We start from the raw sequence: 18,600 nt of genomic DNA, 5'->3' as shown, positions 1-18,600 counted from the left end.
ATTCTCAACACCACATATAAATAGATAAAATAAAAAATAAAGGTCCATCGACAACTAAGGGGAAAAAAAAAACCTAGCAATCCTATGAGAAAATGGGCAAAAGAATAAAACAACACATTTACTGAATGAAGAGTGCATGCAGATGGCAAGCATACACCTGAAAAAAAAAAAAAAAACCTCATCATTAGTCATTAGGTAAATACAAATTGAAACCACAAAAAACCACTACATTACTCTCATAACAGATAAAATGAAATATGATGACATCATCAAATGCTGGAATACATGTAAAGAAACTACAGCATTCACACTTGGTAGCAGAAAAGTAAAATTGTACACTCACTCTAAAACAAATTTGGCAGTTTTTTCAAAAACTAAACATGGGCCAGGCACTGTGGCGCATGCCGATAATCCCAGCAGCTCAGAAGGCTGAGGCAGGAGGATTTTGAGTTCAAAGCCAGCCTCAGCAAAAGTGAGGTGCTAAGCAACTCAGTGAGATACTTACTATCTCTAAATAAAATACAAAAATAGGACTGAGAGGTCAAGTACCCCTGAGTTTAATTCCCCCCTGCGAACAAAACAAAAAACTAAACATGGATTTACATTATGACCCAGTAATTGCATTCTTAGTTAATTTATTCCAAGTAAATGAAAACTTGTTTCTACACAAATATCTATATGCAGATGGGTACTTCAGATCTGCTGGTATTAGCCAGTAAGTGAAAACAACCTTAACGTTCCTCAATGTGTGAATGATTCAACTGTAGTATAACCATACCGTGGAATTCTTCTACTCAAAAATAAAAAGAAATGAACTACTGATGTACAAAATGTGGATGAACTGTAAGGAAATTGTGGTTAGTGAAAAAACCAATCTCAAAAAAAAGATACCTAGTGCACAATTTCATTCATTTAATATTCATGAAATAACTAATTATAGAGATGAAGAATAGTTTAGCGATTGCTAAATGTTATGGATTGGAATGATATGGGTGTGTTATACAGAGAATTATAAAGAAATGTTTGGGTATTTTGGGGGGTAGGCAGGTAATGGGGAAACAAACCCAGAGGCACTTAACCACTGAAACACATACCTAGCCCTTTTTTATGTTTTATTTTGAGACAAAGTCTCACTAAGTTGCTTAGGGCCTAGCTAAGTTGTTGAGACTGGCTTTGAACTTATGATCCTCCTGCCTTGGCCTCAAGAGTTGCTAGGATGGGGCTGGGGATGTGGCTCAAGCGATAGCGCACTTGCCTGGCATGCGTGCGGCCCGGGTTCGATCCTCAGCACCACATACAAACAAAGATGTTTTTCACCGAAAACTAAAAAATAAATATTAAAAAATTCTCTCTCACTCTTTAAAAAAAAAAAGAGTTGCTAGGATTACATGGAGCACCACGGTGCCCAATTATAAGGAAGTCTTATAGTGATGTTAATATAGTTAAGTATCTTAGTTGTGATAATGGATGCACAAGTTTATATATGATAAAACTGCAGAGCTACATATACACACATGCATACACGAAAACATGTGAAAGTGGTTAAATATGATTGAAATGTAAGAATTGAACCAAGGTCCATTTCTTTGATATACTATAATTGTGTAAGATTTTAAGACTGGGGAAGGCAAGAGAAAAAATACATTGAATTCCTTGTGTATGTCTTTGCAATCTCGACAAATTTAATTATTTTAAAATACAAAGGTAAAACAAATGAGTAGTGGGTTGAAACTACACTTTGTACTAATGAAAGGACTGAAATCTTACCTTTGCTGCCACTTCAGCACTAATCTCTTCTTGAGTTTCTGCTAATCTTTTTTTAGCCACTTCTGTTCTTCTATCGCAATCTGCAATGAATGACTGCAGGTGATCCATGGCCTAAAATGTTTAATTAAAAAATAATTACTGCCAGAAAGTTAATTTTATTCAGAAATACCTTTATTTAAAAACTATACTTTGTTTTTAAAATGTTAATAAGTAGAAACAATGGAAATCTTAAAAAATAATAAAAGCAGTTTCAATTGTAAATCCCAAATATTATTTGTCTTCCACCAAACTGGCAAAGAGTAAACATAAATAATTCCAGAAAGATGGGGCTGGGGTTATAGTTCAGTATCACAGCACTTGCATTGCTTGTGTGAGGCACTGGGTTCGATCCTCAGCACCACACAAAAAAATAAATAAATAAAATAAAGGTATTGAGTCCATCTACAATTAGAAATATTTAAATAATAATAATTATTTATTATTACAGGAAAGATAATGCTATTTAAAAAAACCCTCCACTTTCATACTCTATTGAAGAAAGCACAAACCAATGCAGCCTTTATAAAAAGGCACTGTGATTTTTCTTACTGAAAACCCTTTAAGGGGCTGGGGCTTTGGCTCAATGGAAGCACACTTGCCCAGCATGTGTAAGGAACTGGGTTCGATTCTCAGCACCAGAATTGAACAAGAAGTTGTGGTTAGGGCTGGGGATGTGGCCAAGCGGTAGCGCGCTCGCCTGGCATGCGTGCGGCCCGGGTTCAATCCTCAGCACCACATACAAACAAAGATGTTTTTCACCGAAAACTAAAAAATAAATATTAAAATTCTCTCTCCCTCTTTAAAAAAAAAAAAAAAGCTGTGGTAAGTAAAACTATATATATATATATATATATATATATATATAGAAAGAAAACCCTTTAAGGGTCCAGGGGAAAGATGAAGCGAAGAAAGGGGGAAATACTGGGGACTGACATTGGCCAAATTATATGGTCATATTCTGTGCATGTGCAAATATGGTAACAAAGAATCCCATTGGAATGCACAGCTATAATGCACCAATAAAAAAAAATAGGGGAAAAAAAACTTTAAAATATCCCCTTAGTAGTTTTACTTCCAAAATTTTATTCTAAGAAATTAACAAAAATATGTAGAGATAAATATTCAAACACATTCTTTACATTGTTAGAGCATTAAAAAGCTATAAATATTCTAAATTTGGTCTTCCTTCATTAAAAAAGTTTTTATAGGATACTTAAAGACATAGAACACTTCAAGATTCACTTACAAATAAAAGGCAAGTTACCAATATAATATGCAATAAGATCCCACATTTATGAAACAAAGCAGCATAGAAAAAAATTGAAAGATAACCATATACAAAAAGAGGTTTAACATTGTTAAAATGTTAACAATAATAATTTCTTAATATTTCATGATTTTTGCTCGTTTTCTGGTTTTTTTTTTTTAAATTCCCACAATGAAAATGTTACAATCAGGAAAAAAAAAAAAACTTTTCAAAAAATGAACCATTGGAAAATTTTAACAATGTCATTCTGCACATACTGGAATCCCCAAAATAGTCTGATAACCCAAGAATTTCTTCAAAGTGAACAGGGACAAAAATGAAATTCTTCTTCAAAGAAATAAGGATGATTTCAAAAGTTTCTTCTAACTGGGATGATACAGAGATAGCTATTTAATTCTTTTAATGTCAACTTTATCTTTTAAATGGTAATGGAAATCTATGTGAATTTTCTTATGACAAGATAAGAGTAATTCAGGTACTGTGACACACGCCTGTAATCCCAGTGGGTCAGAAGGCTTAGGCCGGAGCATCCCAAGTTCAAAGCCAGCCTCAGCAAAAAAGGTGCTGAACAACTCAGTGAGACTCTGTCTCTAAAAGAGCTAGGGATGTAACTCAGTGGTTGAGTGCTCCTGAATTCAATCCCTGGTACCCAGTGCCCCAATTAAAAAAAAAAAAAAAAAAAAAGAGGGTAGATCCTAAAGCAGTAAGAGAAAAGAAAGACCAACCAACAAATAAGTGTTGGGTCAATTAAACAGTTACTAGGAGCTAAACATACTAAGTAGAATAAATTCTAAAAGAGCAAATAAATTCGAGATGGAGCAAGGATTTAAATGTATAAAATGAAGTAAAAGAGTACTAGGGAAAAAGGGCTCTTTTCACCTCAGCATAGGGAAGGCCTTTCAAATTAATCTAATAGATTTTTTTGAAAACTGATAAATTAGACAACTAAAAAATATGCAGAACCAAAAACCACCAAAGAAATGTAAAACAGGAAAAAATACTTGGAATATGTATGTGAGAAAAAATTTTCATAAAATGCAAACAGAACAAATCAATGAGAAATGGCCAACATTCAAGATTAGCTAAAAAAAAAAAAAAAAGTTGTATACTGTTAGTTCACTAATAAAGGAAATACAAAGCAGGGCTTAGTCCCAGCAACTAGGTAGGCTAAAAGCAGAGGATTCACAAGTTAGAGGTCAGCCTCTACAATTTAGCAAGATCCTGTCTCAAAATAAAAAATGGCCTGGGGATGTAGGTCAGAGGTAAAGTACACTGGGTTCAAGCCCCAGTAAGAAAAAGGAACCATAAAATGAGCTCATCAATATGCTTTATTTAATGCTAAGTGATATGTCTCACAAAAATGCAAAAAAAAATTTTAGTTTCCCTATTTTTAGACAAGTAATTCTCATATAAAAGTAACATTACAGGCTAGGAAGATAGCTCAGTGTAGAGCAAGTGCCTAGCATATAGTGACTCCCTGAGTTGGAGCCCTTGCTCTGCATATTAAATACATAAATAAATAGATAAATCGAGAAACAATATGCAAGTTACATCTGGAACCCATTCGCATACCTATTTCTTCTATTAGTTTTACACTAAAATACTGTCTTTATATATGTATATATACATATGTATAAAAAGCAAAATGGATATGATATAAAAATAATTAGCTGAGTTTATCTTATTAAAGATAATGATTCATATTCAAGATATTTTGCTGCAAAAGACAATATAATCCATTAAAGCAAAATCACATACATCAAGTTCAAAGAAAAAGTCCTGTTCTTTGGATGCAATTTCATAATCTGCTCTTAAAGCCAGGTCATGGACTTTCAGACATTCTCCAAGATCCATTCTCTAGGGGAGAGGAAAAAAAAAGAGAATATTGAAATAGAAAACATTTTTTCACAAATTCACTTCATCACTACAATTCTCTTCTGAATATATATTAAGCCATACATATGCTTCGTTACTTATGGAATATTGAAATAGAAAACATTTTTTCACAAATTCACTTCATCACTACAATTCTCTTCTAAATATACATTAAGCCTTACGTATGCTTCGTTACTTATGGATCTTCAAATTACAACATTTCACAGACAAGTATAAAACTTGGTATTACAAAGAAACTGCAATGGGCTGGGGTTGTGGCTCAGGGGTAGAGCGTTCACCTAGCACATGTAAGGCCCTGGGTTCGATCCTCAGCACCACATAAATTTAAATAAATAAAATCAAGGCATTCTGTCCAACTAAAAATAAGAAAAGATTTTGGAAGGAAGGAAGGAAGGAAGGAACGAAGGAAGGAAGGAAGGAACGAACGAACGAACTACACCAATTCTGGCTACAAACGAAAGAGTGAACATTTTTAAACTTATGAACATATCTGTAAGAAAAAGCTTTTCAGAATCTTAAAGTTTCAAGCTCCTATATTATAGCATATTTCATTTATTCCCATAACAGGAGGATATTCAAAGTTAATTTAAAACAAAACTGAAAGATTATGTAAACCAAACTGCTGAATTAGGGTCAATTTTTTTTTTTTTTAATGTGGTGCTGAGGATCGAACCCAGTGCCTTACACGTGCTAGGCAAGTGCTTTACAACTGAGCCACAGTCCCAGCCTGGGGGGGTCACTGTTCTTTGAAGAGCATTCTGTTTGTCAAATAAAAATTCCTTAAAAAAAAAAAAAAAAAAAAAAAAGACTGACCCTGGGTTCAATCCTCAGTACCGCCCCCCGCCCCCAATACACACACAGAGACTGTTAACTTCTTATAGATGCTAGACAAAACTCCATGTAAACTCATGAAGACATAATTCACTAGTAAGACCCAGTGTAAGTGCACAAGTATCTATCAGGGAAATAAAATAGTCTTATTGACCTAGAATCCTCCTCTGTGTAAATTTCCAATTTTCATTATTTAAAACCAGAGGCTTTTCTCATACCGGAGACAAAATCAATAAAAATCTATCCATTTTTACATGTATGTGGACAGCTGATAAGAATTTGATAAAATCCTTTTGGGGAAAAAATGGGTAAAATGCAAAGATAAATACATCTGTGATTAATGGGTGATCAAAGCAAAGCAAGTACCAGGTGCAGTGGTGCACGTCTATAATCCCAGCCGCTTGGGAGGTTGAGACAGGAGGATCCCAAATTCAAAGACAGTCTTAGCAACTTAGCAAGACCCTGTGTCCAAATAAAAAAAAATTTTAAAAAGGACTGGAGATGTGACATAGTGGTTAAGCACTCCTAGGTTCAATCCCCAGTGTGTATACACACACACATAAAAGCAAGAGATTTTTTCCAATTGGAGGTATGTAACCCCCACCTCCAGAAATGTCTCAGTCTCTGGACTGTTAATTAAAAAAAACTTCAAAGGAGCCAGCTTGGTGGTGCACGCCTGTAATCCCAGCGGCTCAGGAGTCTGAAGCAGAAGGATCAAGAGTTCAAAGCCAGCCTCAGAAAAAGTGGGACCCTAAGCAACTCAGCGAGACCGTCTCTAAATAAAGATACAAAATAGGGCTGAGATGTGCCCCTGAGTTCAATCCCTGGTACCCATCCCACCAAAACCAAACAAACAAACAAAAAATTACACTGTGAATAGACACATAGGCTTTAAAACAGTAATATTCACACCTTTTGATAAGTTTTATAGAAATATAACATGTATAGAAAAGTATACAAATCACTGAGGCAAAAGGATCATAATTTCAAGGCTAGCCTCATTGACATAGTAAGATCCTGTCAGGAAGGACGGAAGGACGGAAGGACGGAAGGAAGGGAGGGCTGGGTAGAGTAACCCTGATCTCAATCCCTACTATTGCAAAAAATGAATAAATTATTGAAATATTCAAGATTTTATTATAAAATAGGCTCTGTGTTACATGATTTTTTTGCCCAACTCTAGGCAGATATTAAGTATTCTAAGCATGTTTAAAGTGGGCTTGGCTAAGCAGAAAAGTTCAGTGGTTTAGGTGTGCTAAGTGCATTTTTAACTTCTGATTACTTTTTTCTTCTGAGGGGGCGGTGGGGAGTGTGGGGGGTATGGGGGTTACGGGTGATTGAACTGGGGCACTCAACCACTGAGTCACATCCCCAAACCTGTTTTGAATTTTTTTTTTAAAGAGAGAGAGAGAGAGAAATTTTTTAATATTTATTTTTTAGTTATCGGCGGACACAACATCTTTGTTTGTATGTGGTGCTGAGGATCGAACCCCGGGCCGGACGCATGCCAGGTGAGCGCGCTACCACTTGAGCCACATCCCCACCCCCTGTTTTGAATTTTTATTTAGAGACAAGGTCTCACTGGGTTGCCTTTTTTTTTTAAGTTGTTGATGGACCTTTATATATACTTGTATTTATATGTGGTACTGAGAATCAAACCCAGTGCCTCATACATGCTAGGCAAGTGCTCTACCACTGAGCCACAACCCCAGCCCATGAATAATAAATTATTTTTAAGCAATACAAACACAATTTTTAAAAAAGAAACTTCGTAATAATTTTACCCCACTTTTTTTGCAAAAATAAATGGCACTAAATCTGTGATAATCTGTGATAATTAACACTCAGTTCTTAATTACATAAGAAGTAATAAAGATGGGGAAGCACGCCTGTAATCCCAACCGCTCAGGAGGCTGAGGCAGGAGGATCACAAGTTCAAAGCCAGCCTCAGCAAATTCAGTAAAGAGTGAAAGCAAATTGACTTAGAAAACCCAAAAGAATTTCAAATTTTACAAAATATTTAGAAGGCAAATAAATCTTTTTAATTATTCTTTTTGTACATGACAGTATAATGTATTTTGACATATTATATGTACATGGAGTATAACTTGCCATTCTTGTGGTTGAACATAATGTGGAGTTATACTGGTTGTGTATTCATATATAAACATAGGAAAGTATGTCTGATACATCTACTATCTTTCCCATTCCCAAGCTTCCTGGACCCTTCCCTTCATTCCAATTTGTGTGCCCCTTTATTGTGTGTTAGCATCCACATATCAGAGAAAACATTCATAGAAGGCAAATAAACCTTTTAACTCTTTTTAAAAGAAATATGGTAATATCAATCATTGGGGAAGTTTCTGGTAACAGGTATCTACAGCATACAGGCCTGAGCCTTAGCTTTACAAATGGAATCTAGAAATGACACTGCCTACTTAACATTTTTGCCAAAAATCTGGACATGTGTAAAACAGAGAACGTGATCAATTTTGTGCAATATTCCAACTAAAAAGGACAGTGAATTCACTGGATCAAAATTCAAAAGAATAGGCCAATTAAATTTAAATTAAATAAATTGAATTCATACATTTCTATGACTAAGAGAAAAATTTACAAGTAACTAGATATGAATAGAGTATTAGACAAAAATAACTAGTTAAAAAGTATGGCATGACTGAAATATACCAATGTGAACTAAAACTAATTTTGAAAGGATATAGTGTGAGTCAAATGAGGAATCTCTACTGAAGGCTTGTTTTAAAAGAAAACCCTGCCAGGCATGGTGGTGCACACCTGTAATCCCAGCAGCTCAGGAGCTGAGGCAGGAGAATGCAAAGTTCAAAGCCAGCCTCAGCAAAAATGAAGCGCTAAGCAACTCAGTGAAACCCTGTCTCTAAATAAAATACAAAATAGGGATGGGGATGTGGCTCAGTGATGGAGTGCCCCCAAGTTCAATTCCAGTACTCCCCCTCACCCCCACACCCCCACAAAAACCACACAAAACAGGGCTGGGAATGTGGCTCAGTGGTTGAGTACCCCCAAGTTCAATTCCAACCCACACACAAAGAAGCAAAACTCTTAACTTCCAAAAATTATTCTGTACACTAATGTACTTCAAAAGGGATATGAATAGATTGACCAAATGTCTCAAAACCAAGCCATGCAGAAAAGCCAGGTAAAAGAAGTAATTAGAGAAGAGAAAAATCAAAATGTGAAGCTAATCATCAATCAATGGAAGAATTTCTGATTAAGAGGCAAAAATTTGTTTTATTATGGTCCAAAGGGACTATAGAGACGTTTTTTTTAAACTCTTGGTGTTAAAGATGGAACAAGCCTGCAGTTTTGAAATCATTTATCTAGTATAATTGAGGAAAAACCTCAACCAGGTAGCATTTAATCTTTCCCCCAACTCTAGAATTTTACAACTACTTTTAAAAAACTGTTTTTTATGTAAAACCTTATTACACTCCTCAGTTCTTTTTTTTTCAATATTTTTTTAGTTGGAGATGAACACAATACCTTTATTTTATTTTTTATGTGGCGCTAAAGATCGAACCCAGTGCCTTCCACATGCAAGGCGGGCACTCTATTACTAAGCTACAACCCTAGCCTTACACTCAGTTCTTAATTACATAAGAAGTAATAAAGATGGGGAAGCACGCCTGTAATCCCAAACGCTCAGGAGGCTGAGGCAGGAGGATCACAAGTTCAAAGCCAGCCTCAGCAATGGCAAGACGCTAAGCAACTAGAGACCCTTTTTCTAAATAAAATACAAAATAGGGCTGGGGATGTGGCTCAGTGGTCAAGTGCCCTTGAGTTCAATCACTGGTACTTAAGGAGGGGGAACGGGGACAAGAAGTAATAAAGACTTCTCATGACAATTACAAAAGCCTTCATCATAAAATGCTATACTGAACATGCAGAAATTTTTTCAGGCCCCAATGTCTACAATTTAACATACTGAGGACTTTCCCAGTGACAATAAGCAGCAACTGAAGTGGCCAGTGGATATGTAGAAATTAAAATTAACAATATTACTAAGAAAAAGTTAAAAACTCTTAAAAAAAAAAAAAAAACTCCCAGGGGCTGTGGTGTAGCTCAGTGGTAGAGTGCCAGCCTAGCATGTGTAAGGCATTAGTTCGATCCTCAGTACCACATAAAAATAACCTAAAGGTATTGTGTCCATCTGCCAAAAATAAATAAATAAATAAAAACAAGATCTCAGAAAATAAAATAGAAATTAAAGATCTAATGGCAAAAGAAAGTTGTCAATGTTTGTAATATAAGTCAGCAGTTTAAATTAATTTCTCCAACAATGCCCTTTACATGTTACGTATTTTCACAAGCTATAGTTGTTCACAGGATGCTGTATCACATTTCATAAAACAAAAAAGATGTCACAGTCAGATGTGGTTCTCAACCTGTACCTGGAAAGCATTCACCTCACATTGATGGTTTTTAGAAACAGGCCCAAGCCCTATCACTTGAAGACTGAATTGCAAAACCCACCCAGGTGTTTATAGTGTGTAGTGCTGACAACCACTCACTGATCTACTTTCATTCCCATCCCCTGCACAGGAAAAATGACCTGCTTGAGGGTATTATTAGTACACCCGGTTAGACCAATTCTTCATCTAACATTTCTTCCACTTTGCCAGGCAGACTCCAATATTTTAGTGCTAAATTGTTTTAAGTATTTTTCAATAATATTCATCTCCCATGCCATAAGAAAAAGATCTGCACAGCAGACATCCAAAGCTCCCTTTTACAAATTATCTTTATCCCCTGACTCTATTTCTCAATTTGTTCTAAGAAAAAAACATAAAAATAACAACTTTTCTGTGTTTAAAACACCTGTTTTTAATGTTAGATTCTACAACACACAACCAACCAAAAGAACAAAAGCAATTATGCCATCCAAAAACAAAACAAATTAAAAAAACATAATTATTTCCACAGTAGTAGGCTAAAATTTTTGATGAAAGTAGAGGTGAGGGGTCTGCCTTAGAGGAACGTATAGGCATGGAAAAATTATTATTAACTCACTGGAACGTGAGTTCCACAAGGATTCTTATCTGCCTTATCTACTATGTACCTTTAACCAGGCACAGAAATCCTTTAAAAATATCTGCTGGGTCTGGGGATATAGCTCAGTTGGTAAAGTGCCTGTCTGACACGCACGAGGCCCTGGGTTCAATCCCCAGCACCACAAAAAAACCCTGCTGAATGAATCAACCTAGTAAGAGGACAGAGAATCTGACAGAGGGCCACAGGCTTACTAACAAGTGAAGATGGTGAAGAAACATCCCAGGACAAAACTGGTCTGAGCTTCAGGTAGGAAAGGAGGGTATCTTAGCCTCCTTGGACTCCTTTCCTTAAGTGTTTAGAACTAGTCCTCTCTGTTCTCTGTATTCCTCTCTTCTAAGAGGTGGATTATTTGGGCTTATTACTAACTTTAGCCAACTGATCTTGCAACTTTTTAGTCTAGTCAGGCTATCCACAGTAGCTTGGGGGCCTAAACTCTACGAACAAGAATCTACTAAAGAAGACTTTTTGGTCTGGAATATCTTCTGTGCTTAACTCACCTCTTCAGGGACCTAGCAGAGCAGTAAGTGTACCAAAGTAGAGTTTCGGAATTCTAAACACCCATCAGCTATATTACTCTGTCCATACCAACACAACTAATCAGAGGAGTTTAAAATTCTAAAAACAAAGCAGCCCCAAGAATCCTCCACAACTATCTGCCACTATAAAAGTGAGTACAAGGGAAAGTATGATTTGAACATTCTTCATGATCCCAGTCATCTAATTAAAATAGTCACCACAGAGGGAACCTTGATAGAACCCCTCCCAAGATCAACTATTCCAATCCTTCAGAGCCTCTGCTTCTCTGCCAGATCAATCCTGACTGCATCAGTAACAGTGCAACATGCTTCCAACACCAAGGTCTCAGACATTTGCTGCTTCTACTGCATCTGCTTCTCTTAAATACTGAAAAAAAATGTTTAACAAGTTTTGTGGATTTTAAATATCTATTTATGACAAAAACCGTAAGATTTTTAATTTTAAAAATTTGAACAATTCACTTTTTAAGATATTTTTTAGTTGCGGTTGAAAACAATTCCTTTATTATATTTACTTATTTTTATGTGGTGCTGAGGATTGAACTCAGGGCCTTGCATGCTATGCTAGTGTTCTATCGCTAAGCCGCAACCCCAGCCCAGACACTTTTAATTAGATTATTTCCAAAAGTTTATTCTTGGTATGTATGTTATGTATGCATTCATTTATTTTGGTAGTGTCTGGGACTGAATCCTGGGGCACTCCCACCACTGAGCTACAAGCCCAGCCCTGTTTTTACTGTGTGACACAATCTCACCAAATTGCCGAGGCTGGCCTCCAACTTGCAATCCTTCTGCCTCAGCACCCCCAGACCCCAGTCACTAGAATAATAGGTGTTACCACTGCACCTGGCTCTATTCTTAGTATTTTAATTAACAGACTTTGTGTTAAATTGTAAATGGTAAAAATGATGCTTATTTTTAACTGAATTCAGTTCTTTATTTGGCCTTCTCCATTTCAAATCCATTCCTCCTTTCTCAGCAAAGAAAACAATCAAGAGCATGAAGAAGAGGTCTTAGACAAATAACTCTACTTCATCCTAGTAACTTCTCTTAAAACCCCTGCATTCTATGCTGCTTTCTGTTTAATAAAGTTGATTATTTTAAGTGTTATTTTTATCTTTTTTTGGGGGGGATGGGGTACTGAGGATTGAACTCAGGGGCACTCAGCCACTGAGCCACATTCCCAGCCCTATCTTGTATTTTGTTTAGAGACAGGGTCTCACTGAGTTCAGCTTTTGCCGAGGCTGGCTTTGAACTCGTGATCCTCCTGCCTCAGCCTACCGAGCCGCTGGGGTTACAGGCGTGCACCACCGTTATCTTTTTAATTTCTGAAAGTGAGTTTTATCTCCTCAAATGTACTCTAAGTTTCATGGGGGGGGGGGGGGGAAGGGTTTTTTTTTCTTTTTTCTTTTCTATTTATCTCTACTGCATAGCAGACCAGGTTTTGCACAGCCCATGTTGCCCATGACAATTAAATGAACATGATTGGACTACAGAATTCTAAGAATTTAAGGAAACAATGAAAGAGTACACAAAGGCAAACAGACAACATTAAGTTTAACAATTTTTTAAAATTTTTTTTTTAGTTGATAGACCTTTATTTATTTATATACAGTGCTGAGAATCAAACCCAGTGCCTCACACATGCCAGGCAAGTGCACTACCTCTGAGCCATAGCCTCAATCCCAACAATGCTGTTTTTGATTTACAAAAGAGAAACATTATGAGCCTCTCAAATTTGAGTTTGACTTCATGAAATACAATGATATATTATGTGACCATTAAAAAAAAGATATTCCAGAAGATAATGTAAGCTACTATGGAGTCTTGAGTCAGGAAGAATCACAAGTTTGAGACCAGCCATAGCTACTTACCAAGACCCTGTCTCAAAATAAAAAATTAAAAGGGCTGGAATATAGGTCAGTGATAAAGTGCCCCTAGTTTTATCCTCAACACCAAAAAGAGAGAGCTATATTCTTGTTAAGGTGGCAAAGACATATAATAAAATGGCATTTTTGTGATTCAGAAATACACATTGCCCCAAGGTTGGTTTGTTTGAACTTTTGGGTACTGGTTGATGCAATGACAGATGATATATCAATCTTAAAATGGCTTGGGGGGGGCAGGGATCAATGAAACTTTTTAATTTTAGAGGAAAACAATTTAATTGAAACAGAAGCATGTGAAAATTACACACCAAAACCAATAAATAAAAATGATATTATAGCAGAGCAAATCAAAACACTGGTTTATACATTTGAGAGGACTACCAAGTGTAAATTAATGGCAGTAGTCTGTTAATGAACAGATCAGTGATATAAACTAGATAGGTAGCAGTTACAAGTAATTGTAAAAACATTTGCTTTCTAGCAAAGAAAACAATCAAGAGCATGAAGAAGAGAGACTACAGAATGGGAGAAAATTTGCCACCAGCACCTCAGATAAGAAGGCATTAATTTTCAGGATAAACAAAGAACTCAAAAAGCTTAACACCAAAACCAAACAAAATAAACAAAAATAACCCAATCAAAAAACGGACAAAGGAACTAAAAAGACAATTCTCAAAAGAAATAGAGTTGGAGCTGGGGATTGAACTCAGGGGGCAAGACAATAAAACACTAGGTATAAAGTACTCCGTTGGTGGAGTGCTTGCCTCACTTTGCCTTGCTTGCACAAGGCCCTTGGTTCAATTTCCAGTCCAACCAAAAAAAAAAAGAAATCATATACAAATATATGAAAAAAATGTTCAATATCTCTAGTAATTAGAAAAATGCAAATTAAAACTGATATTTCACTTCAATCTGATCAGAATGGCAATTCTCAAGAATAAAAGTGACAATAAATGTTAGCAAGGATATGGGGGAAAAGGTACACTCGTACACTGTTGGTGAGACTGCAAATTAATGCAGCCTTCCTGGAAAGCAGTGTAGATATTCCTCAAAAAACTAAGAATGGAACCACCATTTGACCCAGTTATCCCATTCTTCCATATATACCCAAAGGAATTAAAATCAGCATATTTTAGTGACACAGCCACATCAATGTTTATAGCATCATGATTTGCAATAGCTAAGCCATGGAGCCAACCTAGATGCCCACCAACAGACAAATGGATAAAGAAATTGTGGTGCATATACACAATGGAATATTACTCAGCCATAAATAAGAATTATTTAATGATATTCACCAGCAAATAAACGGATCTGGAGACTATCATGCTAAGTGAAATAGGCCAATCCCAAAAAAACAAAGTTCATATGTTTTCTCTGATATGTAGATGCTAACCCACAATAAAGGGTGGGTGAGGGGGTGAACAAAAGTTCACTGGATTAGACAAAGGGGAATGAAGGGAAGGGAGGGGAGAAAGGAATAGGAAAGAGTGGAATGAATCTGACATAACTTTCCTGTGTACATATATAAATACACCACAGTGAATTTCATCATTGTGTACATGCACAAGACTGAGATCCTAATTAAAATAAGATATATTCCATACTTATATAAATATATCAAAATAGATTCTACTGTCATGTATAACTAAAGAGAAAAAAATTGCTTTGCTATATTACATATGCTCATTTGTATGATATAGATCCTGAGCAGAGTTACAAAACAATAGGGAACATAAAAAATGTTGCTACCAAGGAATTTACATTCTCAATGAAGAAAGAACAAGACATTAAGGCACTAGCTATAAATGTACACAAAGAAGTACAAAAGGATTTTATTGCCATATTGTATACAAAAAAACAGAAATAAAAATTATTAATGTATTGATAGTCACTGGTTAAAATAATATGCAGAGGGCTAGAGCTCAGCGGTAGCGCACTTGCCTGGCATGTGTGAGGCACTGGGTTTGATTCTCAGCACCATACATAAATAAATAAAAGTCTATCAACAACTAAAAAGAATTTAAAAATAATAATAATTATAATATGCAGGAAGACCATATTATAAAATATTAGGTAGGCATTTTTTTAAATGTTGGCAACTGACATGGAAATCTCTAAATGACATTACAAGTGAAAAAAAAACATAAATGCCATTTGTTAAAACACACACTTGTGAATGCACAGAAGGGAATGCAAAATAGGTACACTAAATTGTTTATAAATCTAGGACTGGGAACAGGGATGAGGTACAATAGGAAACATTCATATTTTATAGTTTATCCTCTTGTACTTGAGTATCTCTTGTACTTGAGTACCATATCGTAAGGAATGAAATACAGAAGGGGCACTGGATCAAGTCAGAAAACCAGCTTTTACCTCTTTCAGAACCTGATAGGTAATACTATACTTACTCACTCACTCATTCTGAACTTCTTTTCTCAAGTACTTCAAGATTGCTGTATGGATACAATGTTTATGCACTTTGTCAAATACTTACTTTTGCTGATTGACTACACTGGGATATAAGCTTGATGAGGAAGTCTTTCTTGATCACTGTTATATCCCCAAGACCCATAAAAGAGCTAACCCACCACACAAGGCACTCCATATTTTGCTATACAATATCATACATTATCATAGATGCACTATGTTAAGAACATATTTTATATGTGTGTATTAAGAATTGTAATGCAAAAAGTACTTGTATATGGCATAATTTGGCGTGAACATGCTTTATATACAGAGTTACAAAAACTTGTGCTGTAATGGGTAATAATGAGCGTAATGCATTCCATATTGTCATGTATGCAAAAAACAAATAAATGATTTTTTTAAAAAGAGCATATTTTCTTGGCTCATAACTTTACATACTTCCTAATACTTCCATTGTAAAGGAATTTATAACAGGGGGCTACTATTTTGCATCCATGTATATGGAAGTTTTCTAGGAAAAGTAAAGATGATTTACATAGAAAAAGACAGGAAATAGCCTGAGCAAATGTTTTAAGGAAAATATTTTTTTTCCTATCTGGAAGATGAACAGCAGTAATTTATATGAAACCAGATGGTTATTAATAGAGATAAGGGATAATAATGTCGAAAAACAAGATATAGGATTATTCTGGCCTATAGGCCATCTGTTTGCAACCTCTGACTGTATTAGTAAAGAATCTGAAAATGAGCCAATGATAAAATTTACTCTGTAAACAAATAAGTAAAAATGCTTAACTACTTGGAAAAAATATGACGCAATAAAATCTGTTTTAGAATCATTCACACTACTGGATGGGTTGACGAGAATAGAGAGACCAAGGGCGAGAACGTATATTACCACCACCCAGGAATAATGCCACTGGATCAAATTAGAAGAGGAAAAAGAAAGGAGGTGATGGAGCTAAACTACAGTGCTAAAGAAAAACAAAAGAATTTTAAAGATGAGAGGGATCTCTGAAATCATCAATTCCAATGCTACCTTCCTAGAGATATTGAAAATGAAGGCTCAGAGAGGTCATGTAACTATTGATAGCAAATTATAAATCTGATCAGATTCTTAGTGTAACTCAACATTCTCTCAATAATAGTGACAATCAACGATTTTTAACTAAGAAGAAATGAAGTATGGAGAGGAAAAAAGGATGTTTTTTTCAAGGTTTCAAGCATGAAAACAATGTTGCCACTAAAGAGAACTAACTGAAGCAAATGGGAGGATTGATTTGTTAAGGAAAATGTCTTGTTTTGGACATGCTGACTTTGACAAAACTGCAAGAAAGCAAAGTAGCAGTGTCTGGTATAGTACAGATATGTCCACATTCACTATAGGCGATCTTTATCCAAATGTTTTCCAAGCAGAAAGTTTTATATTTTTCTCCTTGAGTTATAGCATGCATTTTTCTAAGATACTCTCATTAAAAAAATTACATAAAATGGGGCTGGGGATGTGGCTTAAGTGGTAGTGCGCTCGCCTAGCATGCGTGAGGCACTAGGTTCGATTCTCGGCACCACGTAAAAATAAAGATATTGTGTCCACCTAAAAAAACTAAAAAATAAATGGTTTTAAAAAAATTACATAAAAACATGAAATCTGGGCTGGGGATGAGGCTCAGTGGTAGAGTGTTTGCCTAGCAAGCATAAGCTTTGATCCACAGCACCATAAAACCAAACATGGAGTCTGATATCCATAGGTCAATTCATCAACAGCTGAAATACTGAAAGTACCTGGAAGGCGCAGCAGGACCCACAAGGTCAAAGTAGATTATACTGGAGGAGAAGGTAAGGAAGAATGCTTATGAATATTGGCATAAACTCGCTATAACATGTAACTTAAGCTGGGCAGTGGCACACACCTGTCGTTCCTATTAGTCAGGAGGCTAAAGCTGGAGGAACACAAATTCCAAGTCAGCGTAGGCTTAGGTTTTTTGTTTTTTTTTGCAGAGGAGGGGTTCTGGGGATTGAACTCAGGGGCACTTGGCCACTGAGCCACATCCCCAGCCCTATTTTATATTTTATTTAGAGACAAGGTCTCGCTGAGTTGCTTAGCACCTTGCTTTTGCTGAGGCTGGCTTTGATCTCTTGATCCTCTTACCTAAGCCTCCCTAGTAGCTGGGATTACAGGCATGCACCACCATGCCCGGACCAACTTATCTTAACATGTGAATCCATCCATCTACTACTTGCTGTCAATCTATCCATCTTTTTTTCTTGGTACTGGGGTTGAACCCAGGGGCATTCTACCACTGAGCTATATCCCCCACCCTTTTTACTTTTTCTTTTGAGACAGGATGGATCTCATTAAGTTGCCCAGGTTGGCCATGAACTTGCAATCTTCCTCACTCAATCTCCCCAGCAGCTGAGGCAGAAGGATTACATATTTGAGGATAGCCTTGGCAACTTAGCGAGACACTATCTCAAAATAAAAAATAAAAAGAGCTGGGGATGTGGGCTGGGGCTGTAGCTCAGTGGTAGAGCACTATATTTTAAAGAATATAGCTGGAAAGACTTTGAAATCCATTTCTGACCAGGGACAAAAATAACTAGAAAAAATATATAAGAGGAATTGCCCCACAAAGATTATATTATCACCAGGAAGAGTAACATACACCTCTAATCCCAGATACTCAGGAGGCTGAAGCAGAAGGACCACACTTTGAGGCCAGCTGGGCAACTCAGAAAGAACCTGACTCACAATGAAAATGGCTGAGGCCATGCTCAGTGGCACACGCCATCAAACCCAGGACCTCACACATGCTAGGCAAGTGCTCTACCACTGAACCACAACCCCAGC

The 18,600-nt window shown here is 36.2% G+C and overlaps 1 protein-coding gene across 11 annotated transcripts in view; it reads right to left on the bottom strand.

Annotated features, from left to right (window-relative positions):
- Luc7l2 (LUC7 like 2, pre-mRNA splicing factor) overlaps positions 1-18,600 on the bottom strand; it is a 71,055-nt gene that overhangs the window by 25,524 nt on the left and 26,931 nt on the right. For all 11 annotated transcript variants that reach the window (XM_046434242.2, XM_046434233.2, XM_046434239.2 and 8 more), the window contains 2 exons: positions 4,832-4,930; positions 1,768-1,878 (listed from right to left, as the gene is read on the bottom strand). In XM_046434242.2, the coding sequence (XP_046290198.1) occupies positions 1,768-1,878; positions 4,832-4,930 (210 nt within the window). The remainder of the gene's footprint in view (positions 1-1,767; positions 1,879-4,831; positions 4,931-18,600) is intronic.

The sequence above is a fragment of the Marmota monax genome, unplaced genomic scaffold, assembly GCF_021218885.2.
Source record: "Marmota monax isolate L192 unplaced genomic scaffold, Marmota_monax_Labrador192_F-V1.1 WCK01_AAM20220418_F8-fsc00122, whole genome shotgun sequence".
Lineage (NCBI taxonomy): Eukaryota > Metazoa > Chordata > Mammalia > Rodentia > Sciuridae > Marmota > Marmota monax.
The sequence above is the reverse complement of the archived record's forward strand: the minus strand, read 5'-3'. Positions and strand labels throughout refer to the sequence as shown.